Here is a 23,260-nt window from a genome sequence, read left to right as displayed (position 1 = left end):
GTGGGGGGTTGGGGGCTCGCCTGCGGGGCGGCACCCACCGAAGGTTAAGGGGTAATTTGAGGAAACCGACTCCGGGATGCGAAACCAAAATCCGCTTACATATTTTCGCTTTGAGCCCTGAAAGTTCACACAAGCGAAAAACACATCCCCAAAATCAGCCATCGCCATCTAAATAAGACCCCCCCCCCCCACTACCAGCTATCACAGGCTACCTTACATGGTCTGTAATTACAGATGACATCATCGTTCAGTTAAGGCGGAACACATTTTGGACTTGTGTTATGACTACATTGCCATTTTGCAGCGTTAATTCCGCTCAGCGTGAATATTTCAAGTAATTCTCGAAGGGTTCCAAACTTGCTTCAAGGTTTCCTTTATGGAGCATGTAAGTTCCGCAGAAACGAAAAAAAAAAAAACCAAATCCTTATGTTACCCCTTCTGACACGTATGGTGGTGAACCAAACTTGACCGCTGGGTGGAAAACGTGGTTTTATTTTCAGTGGGGCGCACTTCTTACTTACTTCGCAGATGCCACGAGGGATTTCCCGCTGGTGGAAATTAGTTGTGGTGAAAATGCTCATTTTTGTTTCTTCATTAAGCTACAAACAGCAGGAGTGAAAATTAACCTAAAGTGAGTGAGAGGGAGGGAGGGGCGGGGGGGGGGGGGGGGGGGGGGGGAGTAAATGGGGGAGAGTTGGGGGGGAGGGAGAGGGATTACGGCAGCTTTCCTTGCATTTCCACGTACACAAAACATATGGGGCTCATCTAGACGGGAGGAGGAAAAAAAAAACGTACTGCACGCAACTAGAACAGATCTGGATTAGGGGGCAAAGTATAAAAGTCCGACGGCGGCGATTGAAACACACTCAGGCTTATTACAAGCGTGAGCGAAGAATGACGGCTAAGCCGCGCCCGCCGTGACGCCCGAGAGTTGATGTGGCCTGTAATATAATTATACAGCCTGTGAAAACGCGACGTTACCGTTTCACTTTTGGGTCGTACGAGCTTGTTATGACATTTCAGGGTCGGCGTTGGTTAGTAAGAGCAGATGGTGTCCGTTGAGCGGCTAGCAGACAATAGCCAAGGCACCTCCTCCACACCGTCTTTATCAAAGTGGCTTGTCCAATTGTGCCTAATGTCTGTTTGGCAAACAAACGCACACAAAGCATGGTGGCTATTGTCACCAAAGTAACGTGATGACTTTCTTTTTTTTTTTTTTCTCTCGTCGCGCGTTTGGAAGCAAAACGGGCTGCCCGGGTTGCCACGGGTGACCGGAGAGGTGACTTTTGGGCTTGGAGGCAAACAAGCACATGACAGATTAGTGTGTGGGCCTCCTCTAGGCCTCCACCTTTGTGACCTTTAGGAGCCTCCCTCCCTCGCCATCTTCAAGCCCCTTAAAACCCTGCTTCTCTTTTGTCTTGCCTGGAAAAACTCTGGCATGAAAAAGTCAAATACTTCACTTCTAGAGACCATACCATGAGGACAGCGGCAGCCAATACAGCAGATAGTTTTATTTTTTTTAAAAAAGAGGAAGAGCTTTTCAAAGTGTTTGCAGATGTGTCCCGACCAGATAAACGCTGCTTTTGCTGCACACAAGGATTAGAAGGGTGGCCAACACGGGCTCAAGGGGCCTCGTGCGGTTCATTGGCTGCCAATCGGGGTTTGAGGTCAAGAGCAAAAAATGTGGATTTATTATCAAAACCATGTTAGCTCGTTAGCTAGCAGTACTGTAGGAATCCCAATGGTTGCTTTGGCACTGGCAGTCAAGCCGGCTTTTTTGCTGCCATGTACATAAGGAATTGAGGAGTGATGCTTACGAGTTGAAGTCGAGCTGCAGAAGGTGCGCCAGATCAAAAGTGTGATTGCGTAAAAAGCAATTATCACCACGCATCGAATTATCTAAACTGAGCCATTGGCGGCGCTAAAGGGGGGCAGGTCATTGGGGCACTGCCCCCTCTGAAATTGGCTTGTACCTCTTCAGGCGCCAGGCCAGATAATTCACTTTTGGGTATTTTACAATTTTTTTTTTTCTGGATGACCCCCCTACCCTTCCACAAGTCTACCAACCAAAATGAAGTTCACTCGGTTATCACAAGGGGACAAACATTCGTGGCCTGCACCCATGTCTTGTGAATGACCCGGGCAGCCTCTTTTATGTGCATCTATAAAAGGGCGGTTGAGAGAGCAGCTCCCATAGGAGGGCTCGACCTGGCGATGACACCCCCGTTGTCATGGAGACTAATTCTACGTTGGGGAAGGGGAGGAGGAGGAGTGGGCAGAAGCATTGTCACTGGTGTATCTAATGATGTTTGCAGCACAATGCACTCATCTCCTCGCAGAGTGGGATGGGTCCTCACTTGGGTTAATCACATGACACAAGCAAAGTACTGTATACTCCCTTACACTAAATAATACAGTACACACTCAATTTAAAAAAATTGAGCATCATTCTCTGGAAACACCTGCACAAAAAAGTGCTTTTTATTAAAAGTTAGGGTTAGGGTTAGGGTTAAGATCTTGAAAAATCTCATCTGTAAAGTGAATTACATTCTCTTAATATTAATACAAATCACTTCACTCAATATTGACCTATTTTTAGTTCTTGATGGCGGGAAATGTTATCTTAAAATTGTCAATGGAGTTAGTAAAGTTTTATATAAATAATTGGAATAAATTATTTCTATGTTCCATTATTTCTGCAATAGTATTTTATTTTAAAAGATATTATTGACATTTTCTTTTATACTAGCAAGAATGGTCCCATGGGCCTGTTCTATAAATAGCTTAGTTTTTCCGAAATAATCGTTTAAAAATTCAAACACTGACAAATAATAGAAACCAAGTCATTCAAAATCCCATAAAACACTATCAAAAATTTTTTAAATTGTGTCCCCCCCCCCCCCTTTAAATGCTCTACTGTGCAACCCTCTATGGACAGCGCTTCTCCGCCACAGTGCAGGCACTTTAAAAAAAAAAAAAAAAAAAGACGAAGGGATGTATCGCTTCCCCTTCAGGGAGCCCAAGGGAGCAATACACCTGGCTTAGCAGCTTAACAGCATTTCCCCCAAACACCCAGGCCAAAGGGTGACCCGGCAACAAAACTTCAGACACTTGATAGCGCGGGCGGAGGGGTTACCTACTCTTCTCCTACCACTCTATTTATTTTCCTAAGTGTTTCGCGGGCTTTACGCAAAATCCAGAAGACAAGACCAAAGTGGTATCTATGCATCGGACCGCTTCCTGTTTTCATTACGAGGCCGACCTTCGTCTTTACAGGGGTGGAAGGAGGGCCGGCGGGGGTGAAGGGGAAGGAAAGCCAGCGGGCATTTTAAAGCAACTCTTCCAACAACTAATTAATTGACAAAGTCCTCAAAAGATCTAAAAAAAAATCATCCTGGTATGTAACTGCTGCATCATCATGGTTGCATCGGGGGCGCAGCAGTAGTATAACGGCGAAGTTTACCTTCCTGATAACATAATCTCCCTGTAGTATTGAAAAGCTTATACCAACAGTCTGGGATTTCCCTTCCTCTAATGTGGCTGGAAGACATCCAGAACCTCATGGGGACGGACTGGGAGGGAGGGAAGCGGGGTATTAAAGAGTGGGAGGGAGCGAGCGGACCCGGCTAACAGCAGCTGAGCTGCCCGCCCGTGCGGCCCTTTGCCAAGTCCGCCTTTGAGGTTGCCAGCTTCGGCTGGACTTCGGGTTATGACGCAACGGGTTCGGATCTTGCGAGGCGGCTGACATCAAGCTTTTAAGTTCTGTTAGGAACGGTAAACCCCTGACTTGGCTTGAGTTTCCGCCATGTGGCAAAATAGCCATGGGGAGCGTAATAAAAAACAGACATCAGCGCGCTGGGAAATGTGACGTTCACAAACAGTGACAATTATAATTCATAATTTTTTTTTTTTTTTATCTTGGACTGGCCAAATAGTCCGAAAAATAATTATAAAGCTAAACTAAGATAAGCAACTGTGTGTGTCTGGGGGGGGTTAGCTGCCCTGTCCTTTTGGAGCCTTTGAGACAAACGTGACAATGGCTGGATGTTGAGAACATATGTAGGGAGACCCCCGCGGCTCACGGGAGGAGCGGGGCGGCTCCTTTTCACTCCTCAGGCCTTCGCTTAATGAATGCGCCCGTGACAGAATGCCACTATGGGCCATTCACAAGCCAAAGTCCCTCCAAATGCATCCAGCAACGGCAAATACATTTGCTTAACAAATTAAAAGAAAGGCGGATGGAACATTGCGAGGGTGTGTGTGTGTGTGTGTGTGTGTGTATGTGTGAGAGTTGATGGGTGGGAGAATTGGATGGTGAGAGGAGAGAAGGGGGATAATTCAATTAGTCCTCTTCCTCGGCGAAGAAATAAAGGCAGGTTAAAAGGGAGGGATTATTATTTGTACAAGACGAGCCCGCGCTTTACACAAAGGAAACAAATAAAGGTTGGAGAGAATATCGACAAGCTGGAAAAAAAAAAACAGGGGAGGGGAGGGGCGGGGGTGCTTGAAAACACTCTGAATGAAGCACAACTGTTCATTGAGTTCTTTCCTAAAGACTCCAAAAGCTCCATTCCGATGTGGAGCAATTTGCATCAGGTCTTATTCCCATGACGACACAACGAAATCAAATGTTTTATGACGGTAAACGGCGAGTTAAAGCCACGAGTCACTTTCGTTCTCGCAAATAAACGCCGTCAACTGGACGCACGCTCACACTTCCGTGCAGTCGGGGAAGCGAGTTGTGAACAGCTGCTGAAGTCATTTTGATAATGATGAGAATAATAAGCAATAAGCGGGCCTGCCTTGGGGTGGGGTGGGGCGGGGGGGGGCTTTGCAGTTGCAGCTTGACTGCTCCTGAATAGATAAAAGTGATTAAAGCACTCCTGATTATCCCCTGACCAATATGGAATGGATTTAAGGCTCTTTCAATTAGGCCATATTTGCTGGTCACTCATTATATTTTGGTGGACAGGACTGGGAGGGGAGGGGGGGGGGGGGTGCTTTGGTTGAAGATCAGGATAAAGTTGACGGGCTTTTACCGCCGTGTCCGGCTTGTGTGTCGCATGCTGCTGCTGAAATGTGAGCCGTGTGGCAAAATCAATACGGCCTGATGTTCTGATAATGTACTGACATCAGCGAGGGTACAAGTGTGGCAGGGGGGGGGTTTAAGGAGGGGGGGGGGCGACCTCCCCTCTGTGCTTACGAATAAAATAGACTCACACATGGCAGTGCCTCTTTTAGACAAGACAAAATATCGATACCAGCCAAATCTATTTATCTATTTATTTGGTTTTATTTATTTTTATTTATTTTTTTTAATTTTTTTAATGTATTATTTATTTTTACATGTTAAACTATGAGGGTAGATTTCCTTTTGTTGTTTAATAATAAATGAATATAACTGAAAAGCCCCATTACAAACATTGTCTCCCCCCCCCAAAATTTTATGATCATGATAGTTTGACCCTGGAACAGATCATTAGTAGGAAAAACGTATTTTTGGATGCTCCAACAAGTCAAGCAGTCAGCGTTGAGTAACAGCAGACAGGAAGTAACCATTGGCCGCTGCTGCCTGCCCAATGTCGCCCAACAAACATGGCGCATCCCAACATTGGATTAACTGTCCCGCGCCTGACATTGTTGCCGGGAGTGCGCTGAGCAAGATAAACAGTCCAAAGTGATTAGATTGACCCGGTCACTGTGCTCCTCTGTGACAGGTGGCTGACAGGTGAGCCCTCGCTTGTTCTCTCTCACGGTGACAACTGTGTGACAGCTGCATTTGCCAAATCATCAAAATAACAATTATAAAAAAACAACTCACTGTGAGATGCTGAAAAAGCCACGCCCTCATGATGTTGGTGGCCACCTTGGGGAAAATGCCGCGTTTTTTCTGCCTCTTCTTATCCTTATCCGGGTCGTCGTCGTCGCCCGTGCCCGGCGATGCCACGCTGTTGTCTAAACCATCTCCTGGGCGGAAAATAAAGCCTGCATGAGACATAAAATGCCGCACGGGCATACCAGAGCGCGTCTCGTGAAGGATGGATAAACTGACAAATACCACAGCTGATACCTAAGAGTGCAACACAGTGAATTTTTACGCTCTTATGAATTGAAGATATGAAGGCGGGAGGTGGAGGGAGGGGGAGGGAGGGAGGGAGGGAGGGAGGGGGAGGATTTAGATGGCCTTAGACAAAGGCCCATGTTGAGTGAGGGGTTTACATTGAGACCTAGTACTGTTGTTCTATACCCCAAAGCATGTACAAGAGGCCGGGGGGTTAAGAACTGGAGTGTTATGGTTGGACACCAGATCTACAGTAGGGGAGGGGGGGGAGGCGAAATAACCGAGGAGCTTTGACATACTGTACGAGTCATTAATTCAATTACATTTGCAGGCTTGACATCGAGCATGGCAGACGTGTACGCAGATAAAATCGGAGCTCCTATAGTTAATCGTTTTTTATTTCAGGCAGCGTAAATGACAACCAAAATATAATTTTCCAATTAAAACTGAGTTAAGAACTAACAGGAAAAGAAATTGGAAGAAAACTTTTATAAAGTCAATTTTACAATTATGACGAAATGACGGAAAATTCCCAAGTATGCCGACACATTTGACCATTTAAGCTAAATTGTGCAATATAGTTTAAAAAGTGGTTTAATGTTCATATAAAATACTACATAATGTTATTTTAGAGAAAATATATATTAGTTTGGTATTTATATAGCATAGCAAGCAGTAGACAGTAACGGACTTGTTTACCTCGACTCTAGCTCCGCCTCCCGCTCGAGATTAGCATAGCAAGCTAGCGTACGCTTGCATTACCGTCGGCTAGCGTGTCTGACTCCAAGAGGAAAAGCCGATTTCTCTTTTCAAACAAAAAGTTTCCATGCCTGCACCCTCATTTCTTCTTCCCCGGCATTAATTGTGCATTAGCAAAAAATGATTTACTTTTAACACTGGTGGTTATTTTTCTTGCCCCCGGGCACAGATGCCTTGAAAGCCTTCCTTGAGGGCATCTAAATTATGTATCTGAAAAACTCCTCCGCCAAGGCGGCGAAGGACCCCGACATTCTCCAAATTCGAAACCGGCGTGTCGGCCCGGTTTTAGAGCGGCATCAATCACGGGCACCTATATGAGCGCTAATCTTGCATGAATATTTGAACTAATAACCTTAGAAAAAAGGGATGGAATCAAAATGCAAAATAAATGACAAATACAAGGACAGCGGCGAGGGGATCGGAATTCTAACCGCCCCCCCTTTCCTCTTTCAGGCCTTTCTGTCCTTGTTTTCCTTCCACATCATTAGTGCCGAGCCACACCAAAAAAGGGGGGAAACAGAGAAGTGCCGACTTAGCACTCGGCGTGTGAAGTCAAAGAAGCAACAGCCCCTCTGAGGGACATATGGGGTGTTGTCGTTGTACAACGGACATTCATTAGTCGGCCCAGCGCCGTAAATCCCACGTTAAGTACGAATCCTTGTTCAGGAAAGCCTAAAACAATAAACTCCACTCCGACTGCGAAAGAGGGGGGGGGGGGCGGCTTCCTGAGAAAGGCGACTCCACACGGAAGTCAACAACACGACGCTGTGAATTTTAAACACACTGCCTCTTGAATAATGTCGCAACACACTTTTGTTTGTTTGTGTGTGTGCGTGTTGCTTTTTCCAAGTAAATCCCTCTCCCGCTGTGAGCGGTCAAGGCCTCACGCGGCGGGAGCCACACGTTGGCCAAAAAGGGCCGGCAGATTAATTTTATTGACGTTTCCATTTTCACTGCAACGCGATAGCCTCCGCCAGAGAAACGGGGGCGACCCGGGCGTATTTACCCAGCGACCTGTCACTTCATTTACCCAGCATGCTCGGTGCCTCCCCACCGTCGCCGCCTGCCAGGGTGAAACCGGACGCCGACGCTTTCAGCTCCTCCTCAATGTGGACTAACCAGACATGTGGCATTCTGCTATGTACTTGACTTGCGTGTTTTTTTTTTTTTAAAGCACAATATCTAAAAAAATAGAATGAAAATTAAAGTTTCCCAAACTTTTTTTTTTTGCATATTTTTTCTTTTTTGTTAACCTCATTCAGGACTCTTCCATAGATCTCCACACATGCTTGTGTGTTGAAGATGCCCAGTGGGATACACAGAGGTCTTCAACGTCCATGTGTTTATTCGAACTAAAAAAAAAACCCGAGGCCATGTCCAGAAGGTCCGACGGAAGAAAAAAAGTGAGAAAGACAAAGAACGAGAAGGGGCAGAAGAATAAAGAAGAGGCAACTTGCAGAGTCTCATTACATCTAAAGGCGAGCCGGTGCTTTGCATCCACCCCCACCTCCTTTCTTAGGAGCCGAAGAAGGAACGCTGCAGGGCAAATTGTCCCAAACGCTAATGGCTTCTGACTGTTCCCTGGCAACTCTGCCATTCTAACCTGTGCGGATGCGCACACTGGGAAAAAAAAAAAAAAAGTAGGCAGAGGAGTGGAGGGAGGGGGGAAAAAGTATGGAAGGGGGCAAGAGTAGGGGGAAGCGTCCCATCATCTGGCCATGTGACACAGATGGGGGTTGGCTATTAGGAGGCAGCCAAAAGGCCTCGGGGAGCTGAGATGCTGGAGTGTAGCCTCGGGCACTTTTAGAAAAGCAGCACCCTTGGAGATGGGGGGAGTAGATGGTTGGGGAGGGGGGCGTACCCTCCTTCCTGCTCTCCGTCTTAAACACACGCCAGCCATGCCGTGACAGGCCTCTGTTTAAAAGTTGGCGCATAATTTCACACGGCGGAAGAACGCAAGGCGGGAGACACAACGGGTCTAAGTGCGCTCCCCCCTTCGTAAGTCTCAACTCGCCACCGGTGGGTGCTTATTAAAAATGCATACACATATATCTTTGGCTGTGAGTAAATTGGTCTCGAGGCTGAGCTCATTAACGGGTTGGTGGAGGAGGACTGTAAACACGCTGCAACTCTTGCTTAGCTAACGTATTAGCGCAACCGGAGGGGAGCTAGGACGTTTTTTTTCGGAAGTTTCTTGCATTAAGGGTTCTACACTCTGCACAGAGGGCTACCCAGCCTTTGCTGGTGGATTAATTAACCGGCAGGTTAATTAATGATTGAATTGTCTGTCGATTGTCTGATCATGATTCAGTTTTTGGTTTGTTCGGTAACGGAAAATCGGCAATAATTTTGATTATTGTTTTCCAAAGTAGAAAGGGATGTTTATAAATGTCTTCTTGTTGGGAATAAACACAAAAATAATCAGTCTGCTTTCGTCAAGGATTCTCATCCATTTTAAGTTGGATAATCGATTTTCAAAATAGTTGGTGATTTATAAACGAATATCGTCTCTAAACGATTAATCGATTTTCAAAATAGTGGTTGATTTATAAATTGTCCGTTGTCAAAAATGAATCAATTTTCAAAATAGTTGTTGATTTATAAATGAATGGTTCTAAACGATTAATCGATTTTCAAAATAGTTGAGTTCTAAATCAGCCATTGCCAAAACCAAACAAATATTTGTCCTTCAACTTTTTAAAACCACATCCGCCGCCACAAGACATCCAGTGGTGCATTTCCCTCTCCATACAGCGAGTGGAGAGTCTTTACACGAGCTTTGGATGTTGCGCGGTGCACAAGGAGGCCCCCGGTGTTTGTTTCGGGCTAATGAAGCGAGAGTGTTGAGGCAGTGGCTTAGGGAAGCCGTGTTTCAAGTGACTTATTACCGACGAGGGAGGGGGTCCTGCCTCTTCCTGTGTCCATGCGGCCCAGTCAGGCATGTTTGGAAGAGGACGGCAAAGTCACCGGACAAGCTGTATATGTTATATAGGGGCGCTCTTATTATGAGCTCGCCATAGCGACCGTGGCCCCTCCTTTCTATCAACACCCTATTACACCACCTCAGGCTCGGCCACGGAGAGTGAGCAGAAAAGAAGTGAGGGATTTAGGAGCCTCTTTTTTTTTTTTCACCAACATAAGCAGCATTTAGCACATCACCCCCCCTCCCCTTCCCACTCACAAATGGCAGCGCAATAGGAGAAGCGGTAGGGGCTCCCGCTTTTGTCCGTCTGGTTACCCCCTTTTATTTACTCTGGATTTACCGAGGGGTCTTTGCCTAATCAGACGCACGCAAACATGCAGAGAAGTGTTCACGCCAAACGTTGGAGTAGATTACATCACCTCGGACTAGAAGTTGACATGAGCAACTTTCCAATCCATAGATTTTTTTTTTTATGCATGGGAGCAGCCAGGGGGGATTTTTTTTTTTTTTTACGCTGATGATTTCCTGATCTGTGCTTAAACAAGCGGCAAAGGCCCTCGCGCTGGACCATAAAACAACAGCTTAGTAAACAGCAAGCATGCTGACAAATTGCTAGCGCTCGGCCCGGAGTCATTAACAGCCCTAAAACCTGTCAGAGCAATTACAACAAAGTCTCTCCTTCAGCGAGGCTCCCTGCCAAAACTCAGATGTCACTACCCCCTTTTTTTTTTCCCTTCCTCTTCCTACCACCGGGACAGCGGCTAAAGGTGAAAGAGGCAAAAGGGCCACGCCTCCTCCTCGCCACTTTTGCTCTCCTGCCCGACAATCACGACAACACACAGCTGTAAGTGCATCACGGCGGCTACGACTGGACGACTCCGCTTTGCACGAGAGGGTAATGTGCGGTTGTCTCGCCCGAAAAACACATCATTAAGTGTTCCCTTAATGAAGTGGAATAAGAGCGTCTAATTAGAAGGGTTTTACGTGCGAGGAGCTGAAGCAGTCAGGCAGTAAGGAGTGCGGTGGGGGTGGAGTTGCCAAACAACTCCTGCACCTCACTCCCTGACCCCGCCCCTTTTTTCTAAGCCCCCCTAACCCCGCCATCAGGCACATATCTTTCTGTCATCCCTGGAATGCCAGAGATAAGTATCTCCGCCGATACGTGGCCTCTCGCCGTGACCCGGCAAAAAAAAAAAGAAGTTTGGTGGGGTTTTTTTTAAGGCGTTCTTTGAAAGTTACTTTCGAGATCAGGGGTGGGTCTCAGGAAATAGAGATGCAGCCACTTGCAGATGTCAGGAGCCAATTTGCATGGATGGCAAAAGGGCTAAATTGCAGGGGTGGGCGGTGAACTCAAAGGGAGTTGTGATGCCCATGACTGCCCCTCACTCCATCTGAGGCGGAGGAGCTAATGAAGGGCCTTTGTGTATCCGGCAGACGTTTCACCCTCGCTGGTTCTCCTTGTTTTCGACGCTTCTCTACCAAAGAACAATTTTGATCATAAAATGTAAACCTGGACTTTTTTATCCCCCACCTCCATTTTGATGCTAGGCACCCTAAATGAATTTAAAGGTTTATAAATCAACAAGTCAACCATCAAGCTTCTATGCAGTCTTCTCGTCACCCAAACATCAACTATTTTTTTTTCCTTCCTTCTCTCTCCTCTTTTTGTTTTTCTTCCCATGAATGTCCTGGAGGCAAAGGAACAAAGCGAGCAGAACTGATTACTGCGCTGTTGCCCTGCTCCGCCAGTCTAAACTCTGTTTGGCTTCCTAATGAGCTTACTAAAAAGCCAATTCATCACCCATAACCCCCTTGTGCGACCTGCCTTGAATTCCGCCACCCCAACATCATGGCTAGACCAGGACAGACGAGTTTACAGATTGTCAGGAGAGCATTACTAGCACCTAAATGCGCTCACCGTGCACTAAAAACATTTTTTATGCATGGTGGTTTGATCTTTACAAACTCATGCCAAATTGTAAATAAAAGTGGACCTAGCAAAGAACCCTGTGGCACACCCTTGCAGCAGGAATTTATTATATTTAGAACCGAAAGGAGCTGATAGGAAGGAAACATGGCACTGCGCTGTAAATGCTAGCCAGTAAAAAAATCAATTTACAGTATACCAAATTTCCCATGTATATTTATTCCATAACATTAATTAGGGCATTTTTTAAATGTATATTTTCTACAAATTACGACGCAGTCATTCTCATGAGAACATGACGAAGCAGGTAAACAACTACAAATGCGCGGGAACGAACCCGAAAAGGGAGGAAGGGATCTTAATTCGGTGTTGGTTGTGTGTGCGCGTGTGTGTGTGTCGGACAGCGAAGGCTGGCTGTAAACTCCCACAGTTCCTCATTACACCGAGTTGAAATGATCCTCCTGACACCTGAGCTGTAACCAAGAGATTACGGAATTGATGAATCCTCGCTTTAAAATGCGGCTGTTTTATTCTGCTTTAGTAATTAATTCTTTTTCCGATATGGTATTGATTAAGTGTAGCCCCTGATAAAGTTCAAACCCAGCCGGATCCCTGCGGGGGCTTTGACTGGGGCCCGTGCCGGAGAGTCAATGGAAACTTCCTTCTCCTCTATGTCAGAGCAGTTTAGCCTCATAAATTAGTCTGAACCATCAACGGCATGGAGAGGAGTTCATACATCTTTTGTGAAAGTCAGACATAAAGCAAAACACAATGACAGTGTGCCACATACAGTAGAAACCTCTTTGGACCCTTTTTCACCAGCCGCTCTCATTCCCGCCAGAAACGAGGGTGTTGTAGAACGCCGAGCGGGAACATGCATCTCCTCTCACAAAACTATTCTTTTCATCGTCGTTTTTTTTTTTTCATACACTCGAACGGGGCTTTCTCTCTCTCTCCGTCTCTCGGGGGAGCTAACTAGTGTAGAAATCAGTCGGCTTTACGAGAGCGCCGAGCCGCTCGCGTCTTGTCAAGACCCCTCACCTACCCGCGTCTTTACAAGTCAATAACCCGGCCCGGGTGTCCTCCGTTGGGCCCTGGCACACATTCACCCCTCGTGATAAGAAAGGCACCTGTTTGCGTTAGCTTCGTTTAGCCTCAAAATACTCGGTGGGCACTGAGGAGAAAAATGTTCAAAACCGGACTGTGGAAGTTTTTCCACGGTACGATACGTTGGGTACGACAACAAAACATTTATTTGAATAATTATGACAAATCTTGGTTGTTTCTCTTTCGGGTGAAACTTCAAGCGCTTGTTACTGTACTGTCTTGCCAAGAGGAACGGACCTGACTCCAAATAAGCTCCTCATCACGGGGCGTCAAAACTTTCACAAGCCTCTCTCATGCTATTAATTAGCATCCTCAGCTTTTTGAAGCTCTCCATCCCCATTCTTTTCTTGTCTCCCTTTTTTCCGTGGGGTTATCGACGTTTCAATTCTCCCCTCACATGCACCCTCAGCCCGCCGATACCCCCGAGCCTGCTCTCTGAGACGGCTGGCTTGGCGAGGGGGGGGGGGAGAGAAGTAGCAAGCAACAACGAGGCTGTTAGCTGTTAGCCAGTAGCTAACAGCAATGAGCGCCCCCGTGAGAGCCAAATCAAAGAACGAGGCCCTTGAAATCCAACTGGGCTGTAATGAGGGTGCTCGAAAAGAACAATAAGCATACACTGCACGGCAGAGGAGAGTGGGAGTACAAAAATAATGAAATAACCACGGCGTAACAAAAGACAGGGAGGGCAAAGGGCCACAGCCAGTGGTGAAGATGGAAAGTACCATCATCAACAACAACAACAAGGGGGGGGGGGACTTTGCTGCATGCCTTTGGAGCTTGCACAACAATGGACACACAATGGCAGGTACTTTGAATGGCAGAAGGGATCCCCCTTCGTGCACTCGGAGGGCTTCATTTTCAACCAGGCTTCCTTTGGATTCAAAGGATGAAAATGATCTCATCGTTGAGGCAAAGGAGGAAGAGCGTCAAAAGTCTACCAGGTGCATCAAGGATCTGTGCAACCTGGGCAGATCAGCATGTTGGGCTCCTAATCACGACTTTGTCAAGATGGACATCAGGACGTAACAGGTGTGCTAGAGGAACGCCAGGGATGTTGTCAACTAAGGATGGATTTATTCTGCACATTATAGGATTAACTTTGGCGTTCGGAACAGTCAGAGAGAGTCTTAAAACTTTGATTGCTGGAAAGCAAATCTCGCGAGTTGGCTCGTCAGCATTTTATTTTATTTATTTTATTTATTTTATTTATTAATTTTATTAATTTTATTTATCTTATTTATTTTATTTTATTTCATTTTATTTTTATTTAACAAAGTACATTTGCACTATAATTACAGTAACTTATATTTGATTTTAGGAATGTAGTTTCACTTCATTCCCCCCCCCCCCACACACACACACACACTGAGAGGTGTTCTTAATATTTTGATGACCTCATTTCACAAAATCCGAGCATGCCGAGCATATGATTTGGCCCCTGGTCAGATGCGGCCGCAGACAATAACAAATACATTTGTTTAACTGCTCCCTCGATGAGCTGACTGCGCAGGTGTACCTAATGTTGTGTCCGGTAAGTTGTTATTGGGTGCCCAGTAGGCACTTTTCACCCCCTTCACTACTACGGCTACCTTAAGAGCATTCTTTACGAGGTCACAAGGGCAAGCTTCACAGATGTCTCCTGCAGACACTCACTTGTCTAAACATTGCATCCCCGGGAGTAAGCATTCATACTAAACAATGTCCACCCCTCCCCCTCCCTCTGGAAAAAGTTAAACGTTTTCCTCTTTTCTCTCCCTCTCTCCGTCTTTATTTCATTGTTTCACAGCTGAATGCAACTTTACAGCGAGTTCCCCCGACGCTTTGATAATGAAAGGAACGCACGCGCTTATCAGCAGATAAGTGGTGTTTTCTGGTTGAAAAAAAAAATACTCGCCGTCGCCTTACGTTTCCTGCAATTGTTCAAACGGGAGGGGGGGGGGGGGGGGGGGCTGAGTCATCCTTAGCTTGTTTGCAAAAAAATGGCAATGTTGCTTTTCTCGCGTTGGAGGGGAGGAATGAAAAGTGCCGTCAAGGTGGGAGGAATCTGTACCGGCACGTTCACGATGTTTGAGTAGCTAGCGGTTAGCGAAAGTGTCAAGTTAATGTGCTTCGCTGTCTCTGTGGCTTTTTTACAGTGACGGATGAAGTTGGATGTCAAAGTCGCTGCATTTGTAAAACCTCGCATTGCGGTATTTCCTTATTTTTTTCTTTTGGCTGATTTGATCTAAAATATGATGGTTGGATCCAAGTGGAATCGTTTCATCGTGTAATCATAACGCTCCACATCATAGCATACCGGTGGTTTCCCCCACATTTGAGGGCAGCGCCGAAAAATTTGGGTTTTCCTTTCAAAAAAACAAAACAAACGGTGAAGCCTCTCGGTTTTTTAACTGCAAACAGACAAGACTTATCTTTCAAAATAAGTTTTAGCCTAGCAAGTCCGATTTCTGGTCACCCCCAACTACCCTGGAAACAACACAAACTATTCAAACGAGCAAAAGGACAATATTTGAACATAAATAGTTGCGGAGAGGATTCCTTGGCCTTCATTAAAGGGAAATCAGGTCTTTTTTTTTTCTGAGGGGTGGGTGGAGCGTGACACGAGAAAGAGAAGCGATTGCGGTGTGCGAGACGAGCTTTCAAACATGGAAGTGTGTAATTGCCGCCGAGCGAGCTCTCCTCTGCATATCTTACGCCTTTTCATCTTGACTTGTTCCTTCGTAGCGCTCTCCCTCAAACATCCCCTCTGTCTTTTTTTTTCTAAATTGATAACCCTTTAAATGAATTACTGTAAATGCATAATGAAGGCTTTTCTCAGCTTCAGCCCCTGCAGCCAAGCTGGGATGGAGCGTTTATTTCATTTACAAGTCATTTCCCACCCCCATTTTATTTTTTTTTTGGTAGCGAATTTAGCCCCGGCTTTTCCTTTGCGAGCGTTCACAGCTTGGGGCGTGTAAATGAGAAATTATCCTTGCTGACTAACAAGGCGAACGCCTCCTCTGGGGTGATCAAAAATCATGAGATGCCTGCCTCCAATAAACATCGGGAAGGGGGCTCACGGCGCTACCTGCTGATAGAAGGCTAACCCCGCAATAGCCGTGGAACGCTCAAACAAAAGCGATCAGGTGGGGAGACGGCGGGGTTCCTATTGTATCTTTAAAAAAGCCGACTTGTAAGAGTCATCAAATGTGCTCCTGGAGAACAACTAGCAAATGAGCTTATGCTGCCTTCTGAAAAGCTTTGTTGGAAGATGAGCACAACTCGTATCATCATCCTCCCACGCTCTTGGACGCCGCTAGCTTAGGGTAGCGTGAGGTTCCAAACAAGTACAAGTAAAGCGCATAACAAAATAAGCCTCGGTCGGTCTCGCTTTTGCTAGCTCGCGCTCAATCGCAGCATGAAGTGGGTAATCTGGACTGCGAAAGAATTCCTGGTGGGCCACAGATAGTGTACAAAAAAAATCATAAAGAAATGTTACTCGTAGAAGCAAAAAAGCAAGCGGTGGCCATCTTAAAGTTAGCGTAAGTCCGCTAATGCAACCTTAAGTGGTGTGAATAGGTTTCAGATAAAAGCGCTAACAGGAAGTGCCGCGTTAGCTGCCAAAAACGATGCTAGCTAAATTGCTGTGATCTAATTTGGATGATTGATTTGGAATTTTGTTGGAAGGAATGGTAAGCTTTTTTCTAGATGGCTACGCTAATAGGGGTAACATTTTTATCGTCATTAAAACTCCTGCTCGACTTTGTGCCGTTCATCCGTTTCTTTGTTGTCGAGACGGTTGCGGTTGCGGATTTGGACATCGGGCGAAGAGGAGAATCGGGAGGTTACGGGGTTAGTGGGTGAGATTAAAGAGGCAAAAAGGGAGGTGGAAGAAAGGAAAAGAAAGTAGAAGAGCGCAAGGCCCATTGGTCAAACACAAAAGGGCAACGCCAGAGAGGACATTTGAAGTCGGGGTTAAACTAAGCGCACCTTAAACGGGGGCCGCCGTAAGCCGTCCCCCTGCAGGTGTGCCTTTGACACACTTGGCCTCGCTAACCTCGCTCTGATCCCGAATGGGGCCGGTAGAAAAAAAAAAAGAATAAGGGGGGGTAGGTAGGGGAGGGGGTGAGGTTGACATCCTGCCGCCACGGCCTCCTATTTTCCTTCTATTACATCCCCGCACGCGTGCTTACACTCTGTGTAAACACACAAACACGCCAGCAGACGCGAGGGGGGCAAAACAAATCTGGCGAGGACTGGAGCAATTGGATTATCACCTCTTAAAGGCCGACTTCTTGGCTGACCCCCTTGGGGCGAGAGCGCGGCTGAAACAAAACAAGAAAATTTCCAGGGAAAACACCCCCCACCCCCCCACCCTCAACTCATCCCCTCCCATCTCAAGGACATGAGCGCCATCATCATCCCGGTGAAAAATACACAGGAGGCCGCGTTAATGGATGCCCAGATGCCCTTTGGGGCTTCAATCCCTTTTAGGCGTATTACATCAGAGCCCGCTGCGCTCCCCCCGGCGTTCGGCGATGCAACATGGGTGTGTAAAGGCACCGTCTAATGAGCAACCAAAAAGGAGTCACTCCCCTGCTTTTTACTGGAGTTCACTCGTGATTACTTCCCTGCAACATGGCTTCCTCCTCGCTTCTTAATTACGGTCAGTTCACTCAAAGACTCGGCATCGACTTGTTGGCGGAAAAGTGGTGTGGGGGGGTAATGGCACAAAACAGACTGACATTCTCCTCAGATGGTGTCAGAATAATCTGGCTAATTTCTTCCCCATGTTGGAACATTAGTTTGTAGATTAGGTCAGGACTAACCGGGTTAGGTCAGTCCGGACGAAGGTCTTCAATATATAAAAGAGAAAGTAAGTGCTCGGTTTTGTTTTATTTTTTTCCCCTCTCCTGATTATCTTTTGTTTGTCCTAACGCGATCTATCAGAACAGAACAGCGGGTCGGAAGAGCGATAGAGCTGGAGAGAAAGAGAGGGAGAGCGGAAGGGAGGAAGGAAGAATGGAGCAGAGGGAGCTGATCATTCTCTTTAATCACATTTTGGAAGAGGGCCAGGTAGTCTGCGGTCCTGCGAGGGGCGAAAGAAAGCCAGGAGGGGGGGTGGGGGGAGAAGTGGGAAGGGGAGGACGGGGAAGGGGATTTCGGAGCAGCTCGCATCGCCCCGCACACACTGTGTCGGGCGAGCACGACGTGTGTGTGTGTGTGTCGGCGTGCGTGCGTGCGGCTGTTCCCGTAAATGCCCCTGAATGCTGAATCCAGCAGGAATCTGGTGTTAGAGCAGAGGCAGGGCAAGATCCATTTTAAAACTATGTGCATTAACTATACTTTTCCCCATAGATTAAGCACTCCACATGAATAATTTAGCCTCTCTTATGCTAATGGGATCATGAAAGTATAACACACACATACACACACGGCAACCACCACACCCCGCAAACGTGTTTTCACCCCCTCAACTCTTCTCAGCTTTCAACAATAACTCCAGACCTTCCCAACAAAACCATCACACACGCTAGCAAACTCGACAGCTTCTATTAGCACAGTGCTAACCTTTAGCTAATACGGAATCGAAACATGTTTTTTTTCAAGCACGTGCGGCGTTGACGGAGGTAGCGCGGGGCGTAAAGATTATCAGCGCACAAGCAGCTGGGAGTGAGGGCCATGAAACAGCGGGGCTTGGCTCTGCTTTATTGTTTATCTGTTGTTTATGGGCCAGTGTTCAGCTTTAATTACAACACTAAATTAAAGCCTAACAGGCACTTAGAGAGAACACGCATGCCCACACACACACACACACATACACACCGATGATGACCCTCTCGTCTTTCACGGCGGCGTTGGGCAACTTGCTTCCAAAATGTTTTCCATCCATCCATCCCAGATCTTATCTTTCTTGGATGGGAAGGGGGCACCCTGAGGGGGGTCGCACCCCAAAATCTCACCCCGCACTCGGCTCATTCACACAAATGTACCGCAACAGCATCAGGCCGGGCACTCTCAGGCCCCTCCCCTTCCGCTCCATCCATCCATCCGGCTCCCTCCAGGGAGTCGTTCTCCCCACAAAAGCGTGGGGATTGTGCAATTGTGGAGAAAATGCTACAAAATGCTTTCTGCCCCCTTTTTTTTTCTCCACTCCGGGAAAAAGCTTTCACTCACCACTCAAGTCTTCATGCATAGCTAATAATTACAAGTGTGGACTTGATGCTCGCCTACCTTTCTGAATCAGCGTTTGGGGATTAAGCGTTCATGTCTGAGTATGTCGGAGGGTGTTTGTCAAATGTGCAGCGAGCGTTGCAGCGCTAACACAATTGCGGGCACCTCGCTGGGAGACGAGCGCACATTCATCAAGTTTAACTCCCTGCCGCGAGATAAGCTTGGGCGCCATCCAAAAAGACCGTTAATCAAAATGATGCGCCGTCCGATCCACTTGGTTGTGTTTATCTACACAACATAAGGGAGTCACTCAAACATGCGGGTGTTTGCATGAATACGATATTTCTATGCGCCTTTTGGGCTACAGTACCGCCACAAGTTGAAACGCTCGGCAATAAAGGGCTCCTGGAGGAGGTGGCGAAACACGCTCGCACACTTGTTTAATTGTTTTTTGGCACCACTTCAGAGCCACACTTGATGCTGAGACTCGGGCGGAGGTGAATTGCGCTGGCGGCGAGCATCCCCGGGTCCCAAGTATGTGAGAGGTCGAGCTAAGAATGAGTGCACTGAATGGTGCTACGCTAAGGGTGTCCAAACTTTTCCCTCAGAGGGCCACAAATAAAAAAAATATATATTTATATCCACAAAATGGGAAGTGGAGCACTTTTTTGCTTCTCTAAGTGAATGGCGCCATTTTTTTTTCATTACCATCCACCAATCAGCTAGCATAACGCTAACACACAACGCAATGGAACTAGCATCTATATTGTTATAATTCCAAAACTTTAAGTCTAATATTAATTCAGTTAGAAGTGACGGTCTTCTTCTTCTGTGTTACCAAATTAACATTACTGTGTGTATTATACTGCCCCCTTGTGACCGAGGTGCGCATAGCAAAATGAGCAGCACGATGTCCATTGAATTATCATGATGCATTAATTTATCATGATTTCTTTCTAATTATGTTATTGCTGTAAAAAACAAAAAGTGCAATATCGTAGAGTGCTAAAGATGATGTTGCCCAACATAAGGGGGTGGGGGGGGCGTAGCTGGCATGCAAAAGTGGATGTTTCTTTTGGAAGAAAGTACTCGGTGCCCATCTGGCCGTCTCCCATCCATTCTGTCTGATCCTCATGCTCACCCCTTTTAACAAGGGCCAAGCTGTTAAAGACCCCATTACTACGGCGAAGCGTACATTTCGCATTTTCTCGGCGGACTCGAGAGCGCGCGGCGCAAATTTTATGTGGGAACGTATCTGGAGATAGAAAAGGTGGGAGGTGGGGGGCAGTGAGTAGTACTAGCGGTGGCGGGGCAGGCGGGGCGGTAGAATGGAAAAGGGCCAGAGTTGGGAGTCAGCGAGTGCTTCAAGCGTTAACGTAATTGCAAGAATGTGAAAAATGAGGCGGCGGGGCTCCCGAGCGGAGCGAAAGGTCAGAGCCCGGCGCACACAAAACAACTGGCTGGAGGACGGCCTCATTAGACCATTAAATCAGCTGACCCCCCTCTTACGCCCTTCCAGCCTTCCTACTTTTTCTTCTTCTTCTCCACCGCTTACTTGGATGCAGGTGTCGACATGCTATTCATGGACGGTGATATCATCGTTAAATCTAACTAATGACTAAAGCGTAATGAGGTGAGTCACGCGCCTCACTTTAGTTGTTTTCTTGTCCGACAAGTGTAAATAAACTGAACGGTATTAAAAAATTCAAGAAAATGCGATGGCAATTTTTTTTTTAAATTTAACTAAAATATATATATTTTTAAATTGTTGTATCTAGTAATGCAGCAAGCCACATTTTATTTTATAAAATGGATTATTTAGCAATTTTTAAACATGCATTTGAATATATTTTCATTATTATTATTATTATTATTGACAGTCAATGTGAATGAGACGCCGATGTGGGTCTTAGCCCGGCGTAAAGTGCCATACCGTAACTGTCTTTGGCCTCGTATCGATCGTCTGTTACTGGATACGGTGCGGATAGGAGTCGATAAGTGCTCTGTGGATTACAGGTCACTTGTACTTATGTGTGTAAGATAATCAATAGGCAGTGCATTTGTTTCTCTCCTGCCTCATCTACCCCCCCCCCCCCCCCCCACCCCCCCCCCCCCCCACCACCACATTGCTCTCTGCTTCCTGCATGCAGCAGTGCATCTGGTCGACTCTTCAGATAATAAATCCAAAAGAATTTCCACGACTTTAGCTAAAAATGGCACTAAATTCTACCAAAAGGGGAAAAACCCTCCTTAATAGGATCAATAACATTCCCGGCGGTCGTAGCCAAGCGATCTGGTCCTGAGGCCCGACTAGTCGGGATGCGGGTGACCACAGAGGTCTGCGGTTGGTTAATGGCTCGTCTGAGATGGTCTCAAGGCAGCCCCGCCGCAGAGCGTGCCATCCGTCAATATGTTTGATCACTTATTGGCAAAACGATACAAGGGCTATGCTTGCTTCTGCTGTCCACAAAGATGAAATTTGGTGCAAAAAGCGTACGCGCTGCCCGAAGGCAAGCACAGGCGTGATCAACATTTTCCTTTATCCAAGGTGCACATGTTTTTGATCGCGTCAGAATTGACAACGAGCGTGACGACCGAATGGAGACACATCCGTGTGAGTGGCGCACACTATCTGTAACACATTCCAATATGTGTGTTGTGAAACGCTTTATTCCCGTTTGGCAGGTTGTGTGTTAGATAACAAACACTAAAGCGTAATTAGAGGCTGTTGTGTGCAGCAAACTTAATGTTGTTTTTTTTTTATGTGAGAAAGAACTGGCAGAAATGCAGTATTAGTCACAGCCTTTTGTTCGATTCTCGAAATAGCAACGTTTCTGGAAAGCTTTTTTTTTTTTTACGATGGTGTTTCGCTAACAGCAGATAAGCGCCTTCATTTTTAGGTGCGACTGTTTACATGGACGCCAGTCAAAAGAAGGGATCATTTAAACGGGCACAAGGAGGGAGATGGTTTGGGATGTGATCAGGAGTGCTGGAAATGGGCGATTAAGAGCCTCTGCTTTTTGATGATGATGCTCATGTACAGTGGAACAGCTTAGGCACCAAACAGGCCTCAATTCAAAAAAATTCCCCCCAATGGGAATTGTGAGAATTGAAATAATTTCAGGGTCAAATTGTCGCCATTGTAAAACCTTGAACTTTTGAAATTAATATTTAGTTTTAATGATGAATCAGGTACATTAAACATAAATGTGTTAAATTACAGAGGGTGTGCACACTTATGCAGCCACATTACTTCAGGTGTTTTTGTTTTTTTTTAACTTTCCCGCTTAATTGTGGCTTTTTCAATTGAGTCGTGCAGGTTAACTTGAAAAATTATTTATCATTTTCCCAAAGTACCATTTGAACAGGGGTGTGTAAACTTTTTATACCCATTGCACTTTGGTTATACGTTCAGAATTGAGCGACCTTGGGTTCCACTGTAAATGAAGGCTACATATCGAATATATGCTATAGTGTGTTTGTGTTATTGCGTCTTGGCAAGACACTCACCTTGTTCGCTGCTGTTGTCGCCGCTTTGTGACGCATGACCCCCGCTGGAGGGCCCCGGCGTGCCGGCTGAGTGCGTGGACGTGGCGTCGTCGTGGTCTCTCCAAGACGCCGGGTTCTGGCGTTTTCCAATTGAGACAACCAGCAAAAGAGAAAGAAAAGAAGGACATGAGTATGAGTTTGTCTACCTAGCTAGCTAACAAGATTGACAGATAGCATACACACTGACAGCTAGCTAGCTAGCTTGTAGCCAGTCATACAAAGCCTTTAAGTATCTTTTCTACGATGGTAGACAAAAAAAAATTCTAAACTCAAGGTCTACACAACCCTGATCGACAGGCAACACACGCACACACACAAGACAAACAAAAGAGAATCAAGCACTGCGGCATCTGGCCATCAGTCAAAATCGTGCAATCAAAGCGCTTCATTAATGCATGAGAACAGAACTCTTGCAATGTGGCGTCCTGCACGACAGGCTCTGCTGAGTAATTGTCAGAACAGACACACACACACTCTACTTTACAGCCATTTTTTTTTTTGTTATTGTTGTATCACTACCGAGCGAGACTTCGGTGTCAAGTGCGAAATACAGAGGTAAGACGTCCAAACACACCACAGCCGCCATTAATCATTACCGCTGTCAGGAGTGAAAATAAGATATGACAGTGATTCTCCTGCTAATCTGCCAAAAATGTGCACACGCCCGCAGAGGCTCACGAGGAATACACACACACACACGTATATGCACACACACGTATGACATAATAGGGGAGCAGTATAAACACACGGATGCACACATTCACTTTCATAAATGCAGGTT

General features: G+C 46.3%; 1 protein-coding gene across 9 annotated transcripts in view; it reads right to left on the bottom strand.

The window, feature by feature from the left end:
• The window catches only part of meis2a (Meis homeobox 2a), a 64,409-nt gene that overhangs the window by 31,146 nt on the left and 10,003 nt on the right, over positions 1–23,260 (bottom strand). For 4 of the 9 annotated variants that reach the window (XM_049740476.2, XM_049740478.2, XM_049740481.2 and 1 more), the window contains exons 7-8: positions 22,441–22,555; positions 5,822–5,985 (exon numbers count right to left, since the gene is read on the bottom strand). In XM_049740476.2, the coding sequence (XP_049596433.1) occupies positions 5,822–5,985; positions 22,441–22,555 (279 nt within the window). The remainder of the gene's footprint in view (positions 1–5,821; positions 5,986–22,440; positions 22,556–23,260) is intronic. The other 5 variants (XM_049740477.2, XM_049740480.2, XM_049740482.2 and 2 more) reach the window with 2 other exon arrangements.

Source organism: Syngnathus scovelli, chromosome 14, assembly GCF_024217435.2.
Source record: "Syngnathus scovelli strain Florida chromosome 14, RoL_Ssco_1.2, whole genome shotgun sequence".
NCBI lineage: Eukaryota > Metazoa > Chordata > Actinopteri > Syngnathiformes > Syngnathidae > Syngnathus > Syngnathus scovelli.
This window is presented reverse-complemented; position numbering and strand designations above follow the sequence as displayed.